Raw genomic sequence first — 21,698 nt, 5'->3', positions numbered from 1 at the left:
ATCAAGGACATTAATTGAGTTTTATCATGAAAAATGTTTAATTACACTTACTTATAAATCCCTCTTGAAAATTCGTGCTTGATACGGACTATGATTTTCTTATTAGACAATTTTGTTTTTTTTCTAAAATCGTTTTTTTATGTTATCAAGGTAAAAATAAAATATCAAAATTTAATTTTTACTTTTGATGTAATATAATTATAAAAAAAAATTAAAACAATAATAAGAAAATTAAAGAAATATACAGAGTGGCCCACGAGGATTTGATCATAATAGTGCTAAACTAAAACATATTTACTCTTTTAAACTCTGTTAAAACTATAGTCATCAGAGTTTTACTTTAACAATTATAGTCATTATTAGGAAATAATAACACATCCAAATAAAATATCCTTAAGGTAACATACTATTGTAGTTACTATTTTGGTGAGCCCTTACTAGTGTGGCCAATGCGCGCGGCGTGCTGCGTGTGCTAGAAAATGATGCAATCTACCGTACTATATGACAAGACGGTGATCGTTTTTAGTTCTTCCTTTTCAGTGTTTTGTGGTTTTTACTTTGAAATCTTGAAATTAATTTTACACATTTATATTTATTATGCACCGTATACGGGCTATAATAATGCATTATTATATTATTAAACAGTTAATTTTCAACAATTCTGTTAGGCATTAACAACTTCTCTTTCAAAGAATTTGTTCTCTGAAAGGTAATACGGCCTACAGGCTACATTTTCATGTACAAAGTATATTAATATTACATATAATATTTATAAAGAATAAATATACACATTTATACACTTTATAACGTGTGTTTTTTGCGATTTAGCAAGTTGACTTACGATTATTATTTTTTTATTTATGAATTTAAGATTTACATCTTATAAGTGGGCTTAAACGAGTTGATATGGGAAAAACCTACACGGTACACCTATAACATTATGCGAGTATACAATACGTTTCTTATGTGTGCCTACGTGCACTGCAGTTTTCTGCGCTTAAGAGAAAAGTTATTGAAATAAGTCCAACAAAGCCTTTAATTATTTGTACTCGTGTCATATGATGTAGTTGTTTATAACGTGATGTCATAAAAAAAACCCGAAGCAATACAATATTTTGTATATAAGTAGTTTGTACGATTATAGCCAATGTAATTATCGTTCCATAAACGTATAAGTCAACTTTTATTGCATCTATATCATATTATATATAAATAAACGCAGTACACGCAAGATACAGGTAAAGATATAACTATCATCAAGTAAAAATATTTTCTTCGAAAAGAACTCGAGTATAGTAACTAGTATGACCGGTACATTAAGGATGTATAAAAATGCAGATCCGGCAAATTGCAAGTGCACGAGACCGTAGATTTAAATACACGTTGCCCTCTTGTATTGCCGTTATTATTATAATTTTTAAAACGAAACCAAAGCGAAAAACCGTGGTGGTGGTATCTAACCGCCAGTTTCAAGAATTTTTAATGGCTTTACAAAAGGTAAATTTAACAAGATATTGTCTAAGGTAAAAAAAATGAATTCTAATGGCGAATTTATAAGAATAGTGTGTAGAATAATGAACACTATTATTATACGATACCACATGCTGTTAACTAATTATTAAATTGCTAATAACAGCAGTGAAATATGAAAATAATAGTATTAAGTACTTTATAGCTGTTATATTAGATGAATTTATCGCGCTTTTTCAATGCGGCATTCAGTTTAAATAGTCCAGATTACTTTTTTACCTATATTATTACAATGATCCCTTTTTCATCGGTATTATGCCAAATAATCAATAATATATTGAAAATCGGATGTGAATATTTTCTTTAAAACCATCATAAAACAAGTAATGCGCGATCTGTACAGCTACCTAGGTTTTAGTAAAAAATAATGGAAAACCTTTTTAATTGGCGTTGTAATGGTCTAAAAAAAATAGCTTACAATAAAGAAACCTAATTACTGTTCAAATAAATTTACCAAATAGTTGTTTTTTCAGTTCTTGCAAAAAATTGTCTAGGTAATATTTCCTATAATATATCTTATATTTTAATATAATAATAATATACTCGTATTACTCATTAAAATATTCTTTGAAAATGGATATAGGTAAAAAAAAAAGTTACATCTTTTAAATAATATAGTAATAATTTTAATTGAAATATGTTTAAGTAAAACTATTATTCCGTTGAAAAGACATACCGTAGTATGAAATTTGGATAACGCTGTTTACAATTATTATTGGTCGCTTTATGATGATGTATATATTATGTATTACTTGTAGTAATATTATTGAAATACTATGAAGAAGAAACGAAGTAATCCAACGAGTTAAATAAGTCCATATTTTTATAAAAAAAATTACAAATACTTTACCAAGATTTGTAGTCCGCGTATAGTATAATTATTAGGTATTAGCCCTCACAGGAATGATTCAAACGAAAATTGTTTTTATTTTATATTCTAGAGAGCGCCATGTGTATCAATGATAAGTATTTTCAAGTCGAACGAAACCGAATCTAAATATTTTACATAATGAGAAGTTTTACTCACGCTATTGTCTACAAAATCAAGTTGTATTTAAAAAACAATTCAATTAAAAATTAAGACTCTCATATTAGATGTCATAACGATTAACATGTTAAGCAAAGTACACCAGCTACTGAATGATAAATGATAATAATATTGTGACATAATGTAACTACAAATTTAATACGATCTCGATTGATAACTCAAACGTACTAAATATATAATTATCGTTTAGACGATTTAGCATGTTATATATAATATGAGATCGAAGGGACGTAAATTTACTGGTTATTACTAATGCTAAATTAACAAAATTCTTGATCATATATATTTTTTATTAAAATAATTTACTGCTTCAAAAGACATTAAAAGTACTTTGTTTATATAATATTATTTAATTTTACTTTTATTTAAAAGAATAATTGAACCTTAATACGTCTTACACGCGTAGATTGATCACTATATTTGAACTTGCTTTTTAATTTTATAGCGGTATCATGCTTTCCAATGTTTTTTTGTTTATTTTGGTTGTTAGTAAACTTAATTTATAATTAATATTCCTAAAAGAGGTGTTTGTAAATTTATTCTATAGATAATATCAAAATGTATTTATGTCGTTAATTAAATTATATTACTCCCAAGTTAATACTAGATGAATTTTACACTAAACACGTTCAAATTGTTACGATATGGTTAATATAATGTATAATCGAAAGACTTAAGACAGGTACAAAAGACATATACATTACAAGGTAACACTTTGTTGAGTTAACTGTTAAGGTTAGGAATTGGAACATAATAATTCATATATTCCCAATGAACGTTATTCTAGTCGTACAAAAGTTTAATAAAAGTACATAAGATCAAAATTGTATAATCATAACTATACACAAAAATATAACTATAAATCGTAGAGATATGTATCTAAATGATGCACACTTGTTGAAAAGTTTTTAATTTAAAGTTTTAAAATAAATAAATAAAATCATTATTTTTTTAAAACAAACTTTTTGGGTTTAATATATTTCTAGACTATTTTTTAGACTTCTATTTAATTATAATTTACATTTTTTTACTTAATTATAGTAGTAGGAACTATTTTTTTCTTTTGAAAATCGCATTTGAAAGCCTTATCTCTAGACACATTTCTGTTTTCACATACAAAATGTCTGTTATCTCTCAGAAAATTGTGATTTTCATTTCCTATTTCTATCTAATTTATACTTTGCACCCGTTTATTATTATAACAGGTGTTATTTAATATTATTATTGATTTGTTATACAATCAATTGTATTGTTGTACTAGGTACTGCTCATTTATATAATACTATTGTGTATACTGTATTTAATAAAATATTATGTACAATAATATTAATGATATAATAAAAATACTAATAATAATATGAATGCACTTGGGCGTTTACATTAATTAATAAATAAATATTCCCCCTTTACTTGAGCTTAGTACTTACTTGTCAATCGCACTGAAGTCTGGTTTACACAATTTCAGTAATTCGACTGAATTACTGAATTAGTCGAGTGGTGAGTATTTTAGTGTTACTCAGCAGTTTAGCCAAGTTTACGCAGTTTTGTTTAGTAAATCGATTTTGTCGATTGTAAAGTGTAAGTACAATGCGCAAGAGTGTAAACAAGGCCTCAGTATTAGTATTGAGTGCCAAACACAGTGAAATTGGCAAGTACTGTAATGATTACCCATCATACATCGTGCTAAACTGTCTATCCATAAAGTCAGCAAGCTTTGATGAATATTTACTGGTTATACTATTATATTATTATTAGCGGGTTGCACCAAACTTGTCGTTATCTATTAGTAAACTATTTTTAATAGTATTATAATTTGGAAAATTATTTAATTATAAGTCTGTTAAGTCATTACTTAATCGAATTTTCAATTTATGTGGTAATTTACATGACAATGTTAAAAAATGACTATAAAGTATAAACTAGATGCCATTTGTAATTCATTAAAACAGTCAAGAAATTCATTCAAGGGCAGTGGCGTCCTCAAGAAAATTGTACAAGAGGGTGCCACAATTAATAATACATTCAAATTGTATTATATTTAGAACTGAGTCGTAGTGCTCGAGTGCTTCGCTTTTATATAATCGTATTTAAAAATAGATACCTTTTTTTCATCTAATAAAATAAAAACAGACAATATATGTGCTAATCCCGTATGAAAAATAATAAATAAATATATTTTTTTACATAATACCGCCTAAACTCATTGCCACGTTATTTTCAGTTATATATATTTGATAGTTCAATAATATATATTATCTTCTACTATTTTTTTTTTTTTTATAGGCCAATGACCTTATACAGGGTGATAATTTTATCGTGAACCATTCAATATCTCATAGAGTTTAATAAGAAATTAAATTTTTTCCTTTCATAATGTTTTTATACAATGTGATCTCAATTTTTCACAATTTGTTTTGTTTTTACCCCCCCCCCCCTTACCAACGTAGTTTTTTTGATAGCAACTTTTGAAACTTAAATAGTAACGCATATATTTAATTAACTTTTTAAATTGAAAATAATTTACTTGAAATTTTGACTGGTCGTAACCAGTTTTGGATAATTATTTTTGTAGTTGATGAAGTTTCAAGTTTAGGGGAGGATAAAAGGTGGAATGTAGTATTAGTTTTATCTGCGCACACTTCCCAACCACACTTACCCTCCCGTCCTAACTTTTAAACCCATAACTTTAAAAATAGTTGTCACCTATAAATAAATGTATTATAGCACCGCATTACATTCTTAGTTTTACTTCTGTGTTACTATTGCCTGTGTTATTAAAATACACATAGTCATTATTGTGTTGTTATTGTGTTAGCACCGGTTAATAAATTTGTATTTTTTGGTTCGAGCCTGGGTTTCGATTTTTATGTTTTAAATGTGCACATCAAGAAACATAGAAAAATTGCCAAATACTTATTTGGTTTTGCACGGAAAATACATAGACTGTATTTTTACAACACAATAATAATACATAATAACGGGGTCTAAATATTATTTTTTTTATAAATTAATTCTAGATAATTTATTAAATTAATTTTAACTTGCAACTTAATCGATGTTAATCGAAATGTTAACCATTATATTGGCCAGCTTTAGTAAGAGTTGGTCTTATTTTAACTCTTATTGTCGCGTTGAGCGGAATTCTTCTCTCAGACAAAAAAAATTCGTACTTGATCTCTACGATGACATATTTTTAATGGACTTCATTGTTTTAGTTTTCATTGTTACAAAAACAAAGCGTTAGACTAAAATTGCATATTTTTTAATCCTCAGACTACTAAGGAATGAAAATCCAGCATTCTTAATCCAAACTCAAAATTCGTGTTAACCCATGATATATTATATGTATTTTAAACGTCGTTTAGTCATTCCTGGTATGTTCGGTATTATCAACACTTTACAGATTATGTTAAATTATTTTATTTTTTGTGTCATTTACCATCTTGAATGTGTGACATTTAACCTTGAATGGTTATAATTTATTTTCGTAGTTAAAAAACATATGCTTATACATGTGTTATTTGTTGAATTGTGTATAGTTACGCATATACAATATAATATATTTAAACAAAATAATACCGTATCTATTTAGTATTAATCAAATAATTAAAATTTAAAGTTTTAGCTTGTAATTCAAAATTGCCTTTTTCCGGAATATTGTATAACATGGAGATATTACGGAAAGGTAAAAAGGACAACGATAGTTTATCATTGGGAGACGAAAACAATGTGCTACACAAAAGCCAAGTAAATACTAACTGTAGACTCGTGTAATGTAAATGTAGACTAAAATATGATTAAATATGTTATCAATAACTTTTATTAAGAATATTGGTTATGTAGTACACTATCTACTTTCAATTTCATTTATATAAGTAGTACTCCACATTTGAATGACACTTCATTTCACGTGTTAATGGTATTATAGAGGCTAAATAGCAATGGTATCCCGAAAATTGTTCCACTGTACGACGGACAGGAATTAAAAATCAATCAAGAGTTAATAATGAACGGCTTAGCCACTATATCAATCAGAAATTTAAAACATCAGGATGGTCCATTAAAAGTAATTCAATTGTTTTTTTTACTATTCTAGTGTATATTTTATGAAAAATGAAATTTTGTATAAATGACCGGCAATCATATACAATAAAAATACTTACTTAGCTAATATTTTCAATTATGTAATTAATAAATTTAGTTCATGTGTACAATTTAATGATTTTGTTTAATTTCAAAATTACTAAATAACCCTTAAACAATATTTTATAATTGTATGGATTTAAATTAATAACGAGTGTGGTTAAGCTATGTATTGAATGAAAACTTTTGAAATGATTTCTAGGAACTCTACAATATAAATCTAGTTAATTTAATTTAAATAGGTAAATTACTCTTAAAAACAAAAATACCGAGTTGCCTTTTTAATGTAATGAAGTGAAGGGCACACGGGAGAAGGGTACTAGATCATTTTTTTCAATTTTTAGATAATGATACCATTCAATGGTACATTGGAGCTAGTATTAAATTTTGAAATCCATTTTGTGAAAGAGTGGTTATAGTGGGGCCATCTTAGCGTTTTAAAAACGGTTGACACATAGATTTGTACGCACAAACTAACTTTGTTTTTGCTTTCCTGAAAAATTTTTTTTCCTAGAATCATTCCATTTTCCTGTACCTACTTACTTTATTTTCTTATAATAAATAATAAACTAAACATTTTTTATACTAAACAAGACCACTGTTGTATATTTTATTAAAGATAATGCCCCCACTCCCTCCCCGAGTTTACCTCTCCAAATTTTACAAGAGCCTTCCTAAATGTTTTTAGTAAATTATTAATTCTAATTTTAGTAATTAAACTGTATGCAGGTGGATATTCTCTATCCTTATGGATAATTGTTTGGATATATTTGAATATTGTAATGCCTGCATACATCCTATATGTATATTTAATTTAACATGACAATATTTAAAAAAAAAAAAAATAATCGACTATGAAAACATATTACTAGATTGAGATTAAGGATGTTTATAACACAATATTACACAAATTAATAATTTAACCTTGGAAGACTCTTTTGGGTATCGTTAACATATCTTAAACGTCATATAATTGCCGGTCGCCGGTGTGATAAATTGAGTTGGGTGTTGGATGAAAATTGGCGAGAAAAATATTATTATCTAGTCGAGGTCAAAAATGAGAAATGCGATGTTAGTACCCGGCAACAATTTTATACAGCTCTCCTTTAAAATATGATGATACGTGATTTATTACATCGATGTGTTGGTGTGCACATGTGTGTGTGTGTGTGTGTGTTTGGGTTTATAAATAGAAAAGGAACTCATTCTTCAGCCTTCATCGTCCCGAATTAAAGGGTCTGAACATCGTGCCTGGCGAAAACCAACCGGAAAGAATGTTACAACAGCACATACTAAAAGAAGTCAAAACTATTCACGACATTCGATCCATGTAACGTATACAACATCATGATAATGTTATTCCGACGTTAGGCAATAAATAATGTTTATAACGGTTCATCGACAAATTTAAAGAACATAATATTATTGTTATTTGATTTAAGGAAATCGTTGCATTGTAAAGACGGGTTGCGGAAAACACCAGTAAAGCACTTAGGAAATCGTGAAAACAAACAGGAAATGGATAGTAATTACATTACAATATATTACATTAATATTAAAATAGTTTAAATTAAATTGACCAAGAGCTCTCTTTTGGATTTATTTTCACGGTTATTTAATAAAATATAATACATACTTAAATATATAATTAATTTAATTATTATAACACGTATTTTATATTGTTAACATTTCACATTGTATTCTAAAAACTTATGTTTAATTCACTATTTGCAATAACTTTTAAGCATAATCAGGCTAATAACCGACATTGTTGGAATCTTAATTATAATTTTAAAAAACATATATTTCTCTAAAATTAAATTTGAATTAATACGACTCAATTTATCTTAGTCTTTCAGAAATATCATTTTAATTTTGTAAGCATTTCATTAATTTAAAATTGTGACCTATTAAAGAATTATAGATTTTTTTCGATAAAAAAAAATTTAAATGCATACCATTCAAAAGTGGTAGGAAAAGTTACTCTTTCAGTATTAATTTAAACAACCTTATTTAAATCGAATACAAATTTAAATACACATTTTCCAACATGAGTATCGAGTGCTCGCTTTTATTTTTAAAAAGATAACCTAAGGTCTTAATTTTTTGTTTACTTTAATCTCTTTACTTAACTGACTTCTAAATCATTTACCACTCCCTTCAGTCTTAATAGCATGACTACATTATGTCATCATTTACCATCTAATTCGTTCCTTTGCATTTTTCTCACTATTAATAAATGAGGTGTTCACAACCAAAAAGGTATAAAGTAACATTATTTTAAAAGTTACTTATACCCTTTACAAATATAAAATATTTAATTTGACATTAGGACATTAGGACATCAGTAGTCTTGTAAATTAAAGTTTTTTTTCTTTTCAAATAATACATTAAAAAAGTATATTCATATTCTACATCGTGATTACCAAAACAAAAAAAGTGTGTTATTTATTTTATTTTAGTAAAGTCTTCTGCTGCTTTACTAATGGAAAAACGTTTTCTAAAGAGGTTGTGGCCATTATCGTCGTTTGATCAAGAAGAAAAATTAGCCGACATTTCAGGTTTGAATCGCAACACTTATTATGGATAAGGGACAGAAAGATATTTATCAGTGTTACTATATAGTATGTACACACTAAGTGACGTAAGTGTGTTTGGTTTTGTTTTTGCAGACACAGAATCTCAAGAATCGATAACAGAAGCGGTTAATGCTTGCGGACTTGACAAGGAAATAAAATCTACTCTAATCGAATGAAAGTCGAGAAAAACCACAACACAAACAGCTCCAAATTTTTGATATATTGTAATATTATTATTCACGAAATATAAATACGGAATCATGTACTTCGCATGTTGGTATTATTATTATTAAAATTTGTTTGTTATGCCATTAAAAGCTTTGTCCATAGAAAACTATACATACAATATAAATGCAAAAATGCTTAATTCATTTTGCAAAAATATGGATAGAAGATAAGAACTTTGTCTTGTAGCGCATTATTGCGAATATCATTATTTATGGTCTTTATAGACAGTACTATTGTAGTACATATTACTCACATTTTTGTAATTAGATTTTTTCGGAACTACTTGACTAGTTAAAAATTATTCTAATTAGATTTAGATATTAATTAGATACAAACACTATGATGTATTCATAAATGTATTTTATCTTTCGAGTATTCTCGTTCACTGTAAAAGTTTCAAAGTAAACAACTCTTGAAATTGTGAACGTCATTTAATTAAATACAAAAAACCGTAATCTTAACGTCGTGAGTCGAGTTCATGAAATAATAATTTTGTACTTCGTAGAAGTTAGTATATAATTGATCGGTTCAACTCTTTATAGCGTACTCAAATTTCAGTTATCTTTGATTATATTTGTATTAATTATACATCATTTAACCCTAATGATAAGATTTTTAAAACACGGAAAACAGATTAGCTACGACGCATTCGACGATACTATACTATATCTTAGTCTTGAAAAAATGAAGCACTGATTAAAAAAATTGTATTTTGTTAAAACAACACTCATATATGTATATATACGTAGCATAAATAATTAATAAATTTAATGGTCCGTTTAAATTTAATTGATCAATGACAGGCCAATTAGTTATGTTTAAAGAACCACTAAACATTTATTGGTTCATTAGACGTTTATGCAACCCGGCATTAAGGTTTTTTCATGCGGATTATTTCATTATTTTATTTCTTTCAAATTTGTATTAATGTATTAAAAAAAAAAAAAAAGTGAAACGGTTATCTTTCTGAAACGTTGAATCAATATTCCATATTGTTTAAGATAATAATTCAGTCGTTTTTTGTGTCTGACTCGATCTAATTCACTTTTATGCCAAAGTAAAGTCTGTGTAGCACATAGATGTTGGCGTTGGACCACACAGTTGAATAGGGGTTAAAAAGTGTAGTCGTCCGAATTGTATAAACTGTAGACCGTGACGTCACTGTTGCTCTGCTGTACCTAATAAAATCGCCAGAATAGGTGTGAATACAGGTACGGTTTGAACAAAGCCGTTACACTATGGAGACAGGAAAATCGTGCTAAATGCAATTCAGAGTTGCTACGTGACCGTGTGGTGGCGCGAGCAAATCGATAACGGCGCAAAAATAATAATCGGTTTAACCCCTTTTTTTTGTTGTTTGTTTTTTTTACTACCTACCTGCTTGTTGTCGACGTCCATTACACGTGAAATCTAAAATAAAAAACAGTAACCGCAGAAATAATAATATTGTAATGATAATAAAACAATACGGCCTTTTAGAAGCACAAAATAAACACAGTACAGTTCAGTTCAGGTGTCCAAAGAATACAGATGAAAATCAACAGAGCTAGTAATGGGAACGGAAAACGTTATTTAGGTCATTGTAGAATCGTGGTGTAACTTCAAACATTTTAAATTTACACATTTTGGCCTTATGGAGTCACATTTAGTCATATCTTTCATTATAAAAGAGAAGCAACTGTAGTGAGCCAAAGGCTTCAAAACATCTCGTACAGTAGTTAGAAAAATAAGGTTTGAATAAATAACTGTTAAATAACACAGAGAACTGCACGAATAGATTTGGTTCAACGGTTTATTGATAAATAACACAATATTACACAGCGAAAAGCTCAGTAAAGATTGAACAAATTGCATAGTGTTACAAACGATATTTATACTAATAGGTATGTTAATTAGTTAATACAAAACAAATTACGTAGATAATTTTTAATTTCTTATATATATATATATATATATATATATATATATATATAATATAGACTATTATATATTATTAACTAAATCGCTGTATTTATTTTTATTTCAATTACGTAGTACCTTGTTGATGTTGTTACAAACAAAAGTGATATCAAAACAACAGGGAAAACTCGAGTATAAAAACATGTTATTATGGAAATACAAATTGTGTAAATAATAATAAAAATAATAATTTGAGTAAACAAATAAGTAACTTCAATAAATAAAAAATTAGAAATCACTGGATACTTATATATAATAACTATAATAATTAATACTTGTATTAATTATTCTCCTACACATTAATTTACAAAAACTTGTTATTTCAAAATTCAATTACAACGAGACCATTCCCTTTTTCAATGGACGACACATTTATTAAGCGACCAAAGATGTACAGTTTTATAATAAAAAGTTATCTAGGAGGCATTTTAAGTATTATTAGATTTACTCTTTGTATTTAAAATAATTTGGTCAGTGACGTTATGCTGTGAACATAGCTGTAACATAGTGTATACAATAGGAGGCTAGAACAGTCAAAGCTATTATCGCAAATTATGTAACTTATGTTTTATAGAAGTATTGCGTAAACATTTTAAGTGGCGCGAAAAAGTTTTATATTGTATGGTTAAGTATTATTGAAAAGTTTTCGGTTAAAGTGCTTTCGGATTGATTCATATTTTTTCTGTAGAAAACGTACAGTCATTGTTAGACTTGACCGGCATTTCACCAGATACATTTCTATGGTTTGGGTTTACTCAAAAGGAAACTCTCATATGTTGACGGAACCTATCGTCAACGAAAAACTGGACATCATGTCACCCCGGCAGTTACCCTAATATTTTCAAACGTTTGCACAACACTTAACAGCTTTTTAAAGTAGCAGAAAAAACATTTTGTTTTTTGTACCATTTTTAAGATAAGTACTTTTTTTGTTTACACAACAAAATACTGAATTGAGTTAGCTTAAAAAAGGTTGTGCGGTTAGGCTATTATTATAACTATTTTAAAAATATATTACAAAATAATAATAATACATTTTATTTTTCGGGAATGAAATTAATTTATCGACTTATATAATATTTTGATATCATACAAGATTTAGTACTATAAAATATACAACTATAAAATTAGCCACAATAATTATACGTGGCATCTTTCAATTATGCATTTTTTTTATATTGTTATTTATTTCCAAGTTAACAAGGTTAAGTATTCCTATGGAAGACGCAACGTTATGTTTAAACGAAAGAGAAAAAAACTTGTTATGTTAAATTTTCTCGGACATAAGGTCAGTAGAAATCTAATTGCTAAAATGTATAATTAGTGGAGTGATGCTTAACAGTTACCTGGTGAGTGGTTACAAGTTGTGCCTGTGTAATATCTTTGGGTGTTCTTGCGGTAACACTCTAGTAACTTCACAAGCTTAACATTTATCAAATTATATTTTTTTTATAACGAGTAGAGGATAAATGTCTAAAAGTTAATCGTTCTGAAAAAGAATATTGTCTGTTTTTGGACATCCGAATATTCGTCCACAGATAAATTTAATTGCGGACGATAAAGGTAATTGAGAATGAAAACGTTACACAAACACCAATAACTTTGTAGTTATACCGTTAGGATCTGTGGGCAATCATAATAATTTTATTTGGAAAGTTACCTAATTGTTTTTTAATTGCTTAACAAGTACGGTGCAATTATCCATGTTATCCTTAGACACACACAATTTCATTGATAAACACCAATAAATAGTGTCGTAGAACAACCTATTCCACGCTCTGTATGTTTGTTTTTTTAATTTAGGAATTGTTTGCTGGAATAAAACCTTTCCTTCACATTTATATCGTTCCGAAAATCACTTTGATATTTTTCACTCGCTAGTAAATTGTAAAGGAAAATAATAATTGGTTATTAAAAATCGGTAAAAGTTCCGGTGCAAGAACCGGCTATACATTTTTGGTTTAGCGTGGAAACTAAAATATATTATTATAACACGGTTTTATGTACATACAATAATATGTGTTGATATATCATAAAATCAATTTGTATTTGGTCTGTAATAATGCGGAACCTGTTTTATTGAATATTATGAATTTAACTGATTATAATATCGTTGACATTAATGAAGTCCGATTAAATTACAAGAAAATCGAAACTGTATTACTAATCCGGATTGTCGTCAGTTAAGCGGAAAAGGAGAGCTTCGCTTTTAATAAACGTAACTCTATTATAATACTGTTATAAGTTATTATTTCTTTTTTAAATTATATTACCTGAGAAAACGTTGCCCATAGCGCGGTTAATACATTATTAGCATTATTTTGTTATTCCTTTTTACATAATTTATTGATATTTATAATTTATTGATTAACAAACCATAATAATGCTAAGCAATTTCAGATATTTGTATGAAAATAAAGAGAAACTCATTTCTTTATGTAAAACGACAATCTAAATACTTGTATATGTACATAATAACCTATTAGAATAATGTTTTCAATTTCAAAAAATATGTACACTTAATTTAAAACTATTTGGTGTTGTATCAATTACTGGCAATATTGAGATATGTAGATATTGATTTGTCAATTTAAACATGTTAATATAAATTATAACATCTACAATTTAGCTTCAGATTTCTATACGTGTAACGACATTATTAAGGTTTTGTTATGTTCTTAGAGAGGTTATATATTAATATAATCAATAGTCAATAATATTTATAGTAATAGTAAATATAATCAAAGGGTTTTCGATATAAGTTTAATTTAAATGTACCTTGTTTATTAGTTAGATGTATACAGTATGTATACTTGAGCACTTTGAACTTTTGTGGAAAATGGAATTTCCCTCAAACTTAATAGAAATATCGAATCATTTACCTAAATGTAAAGCGTAAAATGTGCTCTGTCGTTTATATTTTGTTGCTGGGGAAATATTTTACTCCCCCTAGAGGGGTTTAAGAAATTATAAGGGTGTTTGTGTTCTGGAAGTAATGTCATTTCTGCATACTATGCGGGCAACTGCTATTCATAATTATAATCAAAGCGCGCTTTGAAACTGCTTAAAAGCATGCAAAAACCTATTAGAAGATCCGTTATTCAAAGTCACCTCCTCCTATACATGTTGCATACTCTAAGCTACTGACGTACACGAAAATAAACACAAATGAAATTTAAATAGTGATTCAACGTGGGAAGCGTTGGCAGTTCTACATTATCTGTATAATTTTCAGTTTAACATTTACCCTAACCGACATTGTAGACATTATTTAGAAAAGAAGGTCGGTTTTTTATTTAAAAATCTACTTCAAAATTTTACTTACTTTATAAAACTAGTATTAATTTTAGTAAAGCAAACATTTTGTTGCCCGTTTGTCGAAGCTAGAAAAGCATAAGTTGACATTTATCTGTTTTTAACTGATCATGAGACTTTGACTGTGAATGTTATCTTAACAATGACGTTTTTTTATGGATTTAAGAGTTGTACGGTTATTATTTTCATTACATATATAATAAATTATATGTAATTGGAAACTTAGAGGCTTTGAAATTGAAGAAGTCCATTATTTAAAATGTAATTGACAAGCATAGAGTACAAATTTAAAACAACAGACAAAAATTATTATTTTCTTTAGTTTGTAAATCATTAGTGAAAATGCTGAAATTGGGACTTCTTATTTATATAAGCTCTTATTAAATAAAAATAAAATGTCCAAAATAAACTAAACAATTTTATTAAAAAAAAGAAAAGCTAGAAAAGTTGAAAAAAATTTAAAATATGTTAAGTCTTGTCATTTCAAAGTCCTGTAAAGGTTCATAGAAATACCTTTGGTAGTACACATGCCCACAGAGTATTATGAAAAAAGTATAGACTAAACTCTATACTTACTACTCTAACACAAGTTTTTTTTATATACATTTAAGTGTGCAGTTTAGTATATATATCATGTTAATAATATTACTTTATTGTTAATATATCATAATAAAAATAAAAAACGGACATTTTTGTATTCCAACTGTATTTAATTATGTCAATCTAAATTCAGTTTTCTCAGTTACAAAAAATATTTTATTGAAATATGACAGTAAAATATGTTAAACAATAACAATTCGTTTTGACAGTTTTGAATCGCCAAAGAAAAATTATACATTTTTGCAGAAAACGATTTGATAATACACCATTTAATGCAATATGTTAAAGCCTAATGTCTAAAGCATGATTTAATTTTTTGTTACTTACCTATAATTTATAAAAATAAACTTCAATGTTTACCTGCGACTATGTTCACTCAAACCTAAATTATTGTCGTGCCGTTAGTTGTTATAATTCATAGCTGTTGTAAAAAGAAAATAATATAGACTAGATATTATAATAGTAATATCATGGTATAATATTGTGGTGGGTTAGAGTAACACAGTAATGGAAACTAGTGTATTGTTTATAACAAAATAAAGTACAATTTATTACGTTTAATAGTCAATTAAACGCTAGGAACTCATAGTTAACAATATTATAAACACATGGTACTAACTAAAGACAATTGCTTATAAGCTAGTATGCTAAATTATGATAGTGAAAAATAGTACCCACTTCTCGTTGAACAGTTCTTATTGCACATTTTTTAGGACATACGATGCAGTATAAATATTTTATGATGACACTCGACTCATATTATCTATCACAAATTCATTCAGAAAAGCCACAGTAAAAAGTAAAATTCAGTTATAATAATTTCTGTAGATCTGTGACATTCTCTATCCCAATCTGTTTCGTCCCTACTATGCTCCAGCCCCACTATGCTGGCTTATTTTTTGAAATTCTAGTCACTGTCTTCTTAAAGATATTATGAGCTCGTCGCAAATTAGTTTTAAACGTTACACGTATTATTGCAAAAGGTGCAGCTCAGTAATTCGACTATTATCACTAATCATGCACTATATATGTATCACATAATATATTAGGTATTCCTAATACATACAACAAATTACAAAATGCGCCAGCGTCTACGTGTTTTGCCTTCAAATCAACTTACGGCGCATAGATAGTGTTATGATAGTGGTGTAGATCCTACAGGACTTATAAAACGGTTAGTAATTGTACACCCGGGTTATATTTATAATATATTCAGTAGAAACTCCTTTTAAAAATTAACGCGTTCCGTTACAAGTACTCGATTGAAATAAAACGACCATTAATTTGATCATTATACAATTTCAAAATTAACGTAATCGTGTTTTCTTTAAAATTAAATGTATTCATTAGTGCACTGCCAAAAAAATTATTTTAAATCATTACTTAAAAAAACAATTTTTAAATAAGTGGTAGTCAACTCAATGGAGAACAACTTTGAATATTTTCCTAACTCACACATCTTAATGCCGTTCAGGTATCAAAATATAAATGAATTTACAAAAAAAAAAAAAATGTAATATTTGTAAAGCAAAAGCTTTGAAATATTATTTTATAAACTTAAAATGTGGGGAACCCATTTGAAGCGTAGAGAATAAGTTAGTGAAATTACCACTAGTATCATGTATCAGAGGTCATGTTGCTCGTGAGAAAGGTAGATTAATCACATAGAACAAATAGGAACAAATTATCAAGAATAATTACCAAGACATATAACAACTGTTTAATGGACATTAAAAAAAGCACATGAGCATAATGAGAAGCATATTTGTAGAGATAGAATGGCTCAAATAGTTCCACACTTAATGGTTAAGCATTATATTAAAAAACTGTTTTGTTGTACAAACACTCGACGATTGTTAAGTTGATAAATATTTAACCGAATTTTAAAGTAGCAGTCAATTACTTACAATTATTGTTAACATGTCATCTGTATGGGTCATAGCTATTAGCACAGGGCGATTCCATTCATTAGCAACAGATTTTTGATTCCATTACAAGTGATTAAACAATTCATAACTATAGCATATTGTCCCTACAGTAGGCAGAACTTTAACGGTTCAGGCCACATGACTTACTTTCCATTATCCTGTTATCGCCAACAAAAAAACGTTAACCTTACTGAAATAAAAAAAAAAAACTAAACAAATGTTCGGTGTAGTAAATATATATTTTATATAAGTTTGGTATATTTTATTGTTCCCAGATTCCCCTCTTAATAATTAAGCGCACAACATTGGTCATATACTCATATCATATCTCATAAATCAACCATAAACTCTCGAGCTTAGTGCCAATTACTAATCCATACTTATATCTTTATATGCTAATTGTTAATTTAAACAGCGTTTTCTAGAAGAAAAAAAAGATTGATTTGCCAGGCGTCTTACTAAACGACCATCATCGCAAAATGGTCTGAGAGTCGAATTTAGTTAGCAAAAATAGGCTGTTATAAAAGTGTTCAAAAAATCAATTTATTTTCAGGATCTCATTAGTATACGTTTACAAGTGTAAATATAAAGTTTTAACTTAGTTAAATGTTTTAAACGGGTGTTATAAGATCACCAAGTGTGCCAAGTGAACTAGACAATTTTAATTTTTCTGTTATTTTGCGAATACCAAAGACAAAAGTCTATAATATAACTAACTGGCTATAACTCAAGTTCGGAAATTGTTATTAAGTTGTCATTATATATTTACTTACGTAAACATACACTAATGAGGTAGTGAACAGAATTGAAATTTTTTTAACATTTTGAACTGCTCGGTTAAATTCCATTCTCAGACCACCGTGCGGCGTACCCGAGAAAACGCTTGTCGATCAAATAATAATATCCGTGTTCACGTTACCATTAATTCAACGTCGGGGTTGGGCTATCGATTCAGGTGCTCTATTATGTAGATGCACACAAACACACACACACAATGTTTATTATATATTTTTTTTAATCTCTAAACAAGACACGTGAACTTAACAAGTACGGTGTACGCACGCGGTCATCGAAAGTTCTTTCATTATTCCATCACATTCGCTCAGTATGGGGCGCAATGTGAAGGGGAACGGTAAACCATGTCGATGTGTTGCTTTTTATACTAGTAACGTACTAAGGGGCGGGTATAGGGGTTGCCTTTTCGATTCCCTCCATAACGCCGTTGCCGTTCCAGTCGGTAAATGCTCGGTAAGTTCAGTTCAACGTCGTCCGTCTGTCGGGTCACAATCGCGCGGTTTGGCACAAAAACTTGCACTGTCGTGCATGAACGTAGTTTGTTTGAAATTTTATTAAAACAGCGGATATTGTTGAAAACGAACCGTATAAAATTGTATACAGTCGATTGATTAGAGACCAACTTAGCGGGGGCAATCGAAGACAGACACACATTCAAAACATTTGCAAAGGTAAGCGCCATAACAGCTATAAGATAATACTGTAAATATTATAATTTTCCCTAACGATCTAAATCAATCAGCTATTTTACAATTGTTAAGAAAATAATTGCCCCGGTGTGCGCTTAGAAAATATTAGAAAATACAACTGCCGTTGTTTTCGAGTGACCTCGTGTGAAAGTTTTATAGATTTTCAACAATTCGTCACATAAAATCATAACGCGTTTGAAGAAAAATCTTAAACGCTCTATTGCATCTTATTTTAGACTAAAAACTGTTTCATTTTTCATTCAAGCGTTTGAGCGTTTAATTTCCAGATAGACATAAGCGGAGATCGAGAAGAAGCAAGTGCACTTAAGGAGGATAATTCTTCTACGATACTCCTGTTTTCAAAAAAAAAAAAAAATATTGAGAATAAATGAAGTTTAGATAATTAAAAAATCCTTAATTTTCATCTATGTTGATCAAGTAGCATAATAATTTAGCCCAATAGGTGTAACTCGATAAAAAATTTTAATTTGCAGACCGGTTTTACATAATCATGCATTTTAGGAATTCATATTATTTTTAATAATCCCTTAAATTTCAGTACCGACTTTGGTTGGTCACTATGGCGCAGTAGAGTATAACAGAGCGCAAGAGCTTTAAGTAAATAATTTAATCCTTTTGGTATACTCTACAGGTGCTAAATGTAGTGTGTGAACTTGAGGCGTGCATCACACAGTGAAAGTTATAATCGTTTTGTCAACATTATTTGAATGAAAAGAGTCAGTTATTCTTAGGAAATTTACAACGAATATATCTGGCTTTATTACTGGTTTTTTAAAATATAAAATACCGATTACTGGGTTCAAAGAATAAGTTTAATTTTCTTATTGGGAGCATTTTCCTAACGACATTTACTGTGTGACCGATGTACAGTATAATATGCTTTGATAAATTCCACAGACGAACTTATTTTATTTTTTATTATTATTGGACGGTTTTAAAATCTGTGTACACGATACTAATATAATAAGTAAAAGTTTTATTTACAAGTACCAAACGTGACGACCTGGTTGAAGGGGTTATTCAGTGGCACTATTCCATTTGCAGACGGACTTAGGGTTAAATAATTTATAGTACTGCGTTAGTCTGTAGTCGTAAAATCACAATAAAATGTTTTTTAATTCGATCAACCCTGCTTACAGTTAATTTAATATTTGAAAACGATTTAACCAGTTAACTTGAAATACTTTAAATCAAACAAGTATGTCATATTTTAGCAATATTATAAAATCACAATTCCTTCATAAGGCTGAATGAGCCGCATAACCGAATTTAACAATATCGTTGTCACTGTAACAGTGAAAGTTTGACAAACTTTTAATGTAATTTTGTACAAGGATCGCATTTGCTGTACAATCGTGAGTTTCAAAAACTTTCCAGCGCGCTTCATAAAATATAAAGGCATTTCATAAGGGAAAATTACAAAGTTGGATTATTGATTTCCTAGGTTGAGAGAGACATCATTCAAGTACATATAGTATGCATAACGGGGTTTGATAGTGTGTCCACTGCAAAACCAATAGAAAATTTGACATTTACTCTTAAAACTTGTTTCTAAAAAAGGTTATTACAATCAATTGAGATTTTCTTTGGAAAATTTGAAAAAAAAGCAAATACTTTTTGAAGCTTAGCTATTTGTATATATATCATGTAACTAATATATACCTAAAGAATTATGGAAGCTGTTATTGCGACGTATAATATTTTGGTTGGTTAGTACTCGTATAAAGGTTCTTGCATTGACTCTTGTAAGAGTTGTACTTTCTTTTATCTTTGTTTTCTATGAAATTAATAGGGACTCTTTGTAATTGTAATTATTTAAAGAAAAAAAAAATGTATGTAATGAATATTACAAACATAAAACCAATCGAAAAAATCATTAGGCGTTGTGTTTGTTAACGCGGTTGTTAAAAGTTAGTACAGTGAAATTATTGTCTGGGTAAATGTACAAGTTATGCTTAAAAAGTGTTTAAGCTTACCACTACCTCGTGCTCAGACGATGGTTAGAAATATACATTACTAACGTGGAAGACGGTAGTCAAAGCAACATTTTTTATTTCGTTTGTGCAACGTTCGCTAAATAGTTTCTAAAGGATGACGAGGGAGTAAAGACTAAGACGATAAAAAACAATACAACCGAAGGGGTTTAGGTTTATTAGCCGAAACCACGCAATACCTTTCAACTCACTGTAATATAGATGTTAGTGACGAGTAAAAATTTAAAAATATTTACAACGTTTATTGTGAAATATTCTTATTAAATAATTGCGTTGAGAATATGTACTTAACCCGAAGACGCAACGAGTTAGTTACGTCCAAAATTATTTTATTAAATATTTTATAAAACTACATCTTTTTCTATTATGACAGGTTTATGAACAATAGGTCTAAAAATATGCGGAAATCGTCGATACCACATACTCAAGACATTTTTATGCAAATTGCTTATAATTTAGCAAAGTATGTTGTATAGTGTTGAAGATAAGAGCACTTAAGGTAGTTATGTCGAAAACACATTTGATGTATCATATTTTAATAAGTTATTAAACATTTTAAGTCATTAAAAATTATGTTGAATAAAATTAACTTAAATTTGGCAATCATTGAAATCAATACTAATTTATTCTATAGCGTATTACACAGTATATATTTTGATTTGACATCTTAAGTAGAGCTATTTAAAAAAATTAAACGCATAAATTACATTTATGACGTATAACATTTATTTTTTTCTGATAATATCAAGGCTATGATTATTGCTGATTTGAAATCAGATGATTTATTCGTCTTAATACAATTTGTTTATTTTTAGATTATGTCTTAAATTTAAAATCAATTAAATTTTTTTTCTAGGCGTATTATTATA

The 21,698-nt window shown here is 28.3% G+C and overlaps 3 protein-coding genes across 6 annotated transcripts in view; 2 read left to right on the top strand and 1 right to left on the bottom strand.

The window, feature by feature from the left end:
* The window catches only part of LOC126838646 (uncharacterized), a 221,124-nt gene that overhangs the window by 26,374 nt on the left and 173,052 nt on the right, over positions 1-21,698 (bottom strand). The gene's annotated exons all lie outside the window — the stretch shown is intronic.
* On the top strand, positions 6,504-9,518 carry LOC126838661 (uncharacterized). Of its 2 annotated transcripts, none has more exons than XM_050573267.1 (5): positions 6,504-6,644; positions 7,935-8,051; positions 8,164-8,246; positions 9,184-9,282; positions 9,394-9,518. In XM_050573267.1, the coding sequence occupies exons 2-5, from the start codon at positions 7,996-7,998 to the stop codon at positions 9,474-9,476; spliced, it is 321 nt and encodes a 106-aa protein (XP_050429224.1). In that variant the 5' UTR covers positions 6,504-6,644; positions 7,935-7,995; the 3' UTR covers positions 9,477-9,518. The 2 variants fall into 2 exon arrangements, with proteins under 2 accessions (XP_050429224.1, XP_050429223.1); XM_050573266.1 differs by having other exon boundaries at positions 7,915-8,051.
* LOC126838643 (uncharacterized) overlaps positions 18,607-21,698 on the top strand; it is a 58,707-nt gene continuing 55,615 nt past the window's right edge. For all 3 annotated transcript variants that reach the window (XM_050573236.1, XM_050573235.1, XM_050573237.1), the window contains exon 1: positions 18,607-18,796. The gene's annotated coding sequence lies outside the window, so the exon portion shown is untranslated. The remainder of the gene's footprint in view (positions 18,797-21,698) is intronic.

This window comes from Adelges cooleyi, unplaced genomic scaffold (assembly GCF_023614345.1).
Source record: "Adelges cooleyi isolate 19-005CV unplaced genomic scaffold, UGA_ACOO_1.1 ACOO_flye_CR_arks_rails_tigmint_CR_PRNA_30, whole genome shotgun sequence".
Lineage (NCBI taxonomy): Eukaryota > Metazoa > Arthropoda > Insecta > Hemiptera > Adelgidae > Adelges > Adelges cooleyi.
This window is presented reverse-complemented; position numbering and strand designations above follow the sequence as displayed.

Bases quoted from the DNA above. Each gene is read 5' to 3' on its own strand.
- LOC126838661 (XM_050573266.1), top strand. From the start codon at position 6,585: ATGAACGGCTTAGCCACTATATCAATCAGAAATTTAAAACATCAGGAT. The intron at 8,052-8,163 runs GTAACGTATACA...ATTTGATTTAAG, and splicing joins ATTCACGACATTCGATCCAT to GAAATCGTTGCATTGTAAAG. The intron at 8,247-9,183 runs GTAATTACATTA...ATTTTATTTTAG, and splicing joins AAACAAACAGGAAATGGATA to TAAAGTCTTCTGCTGCTTTA.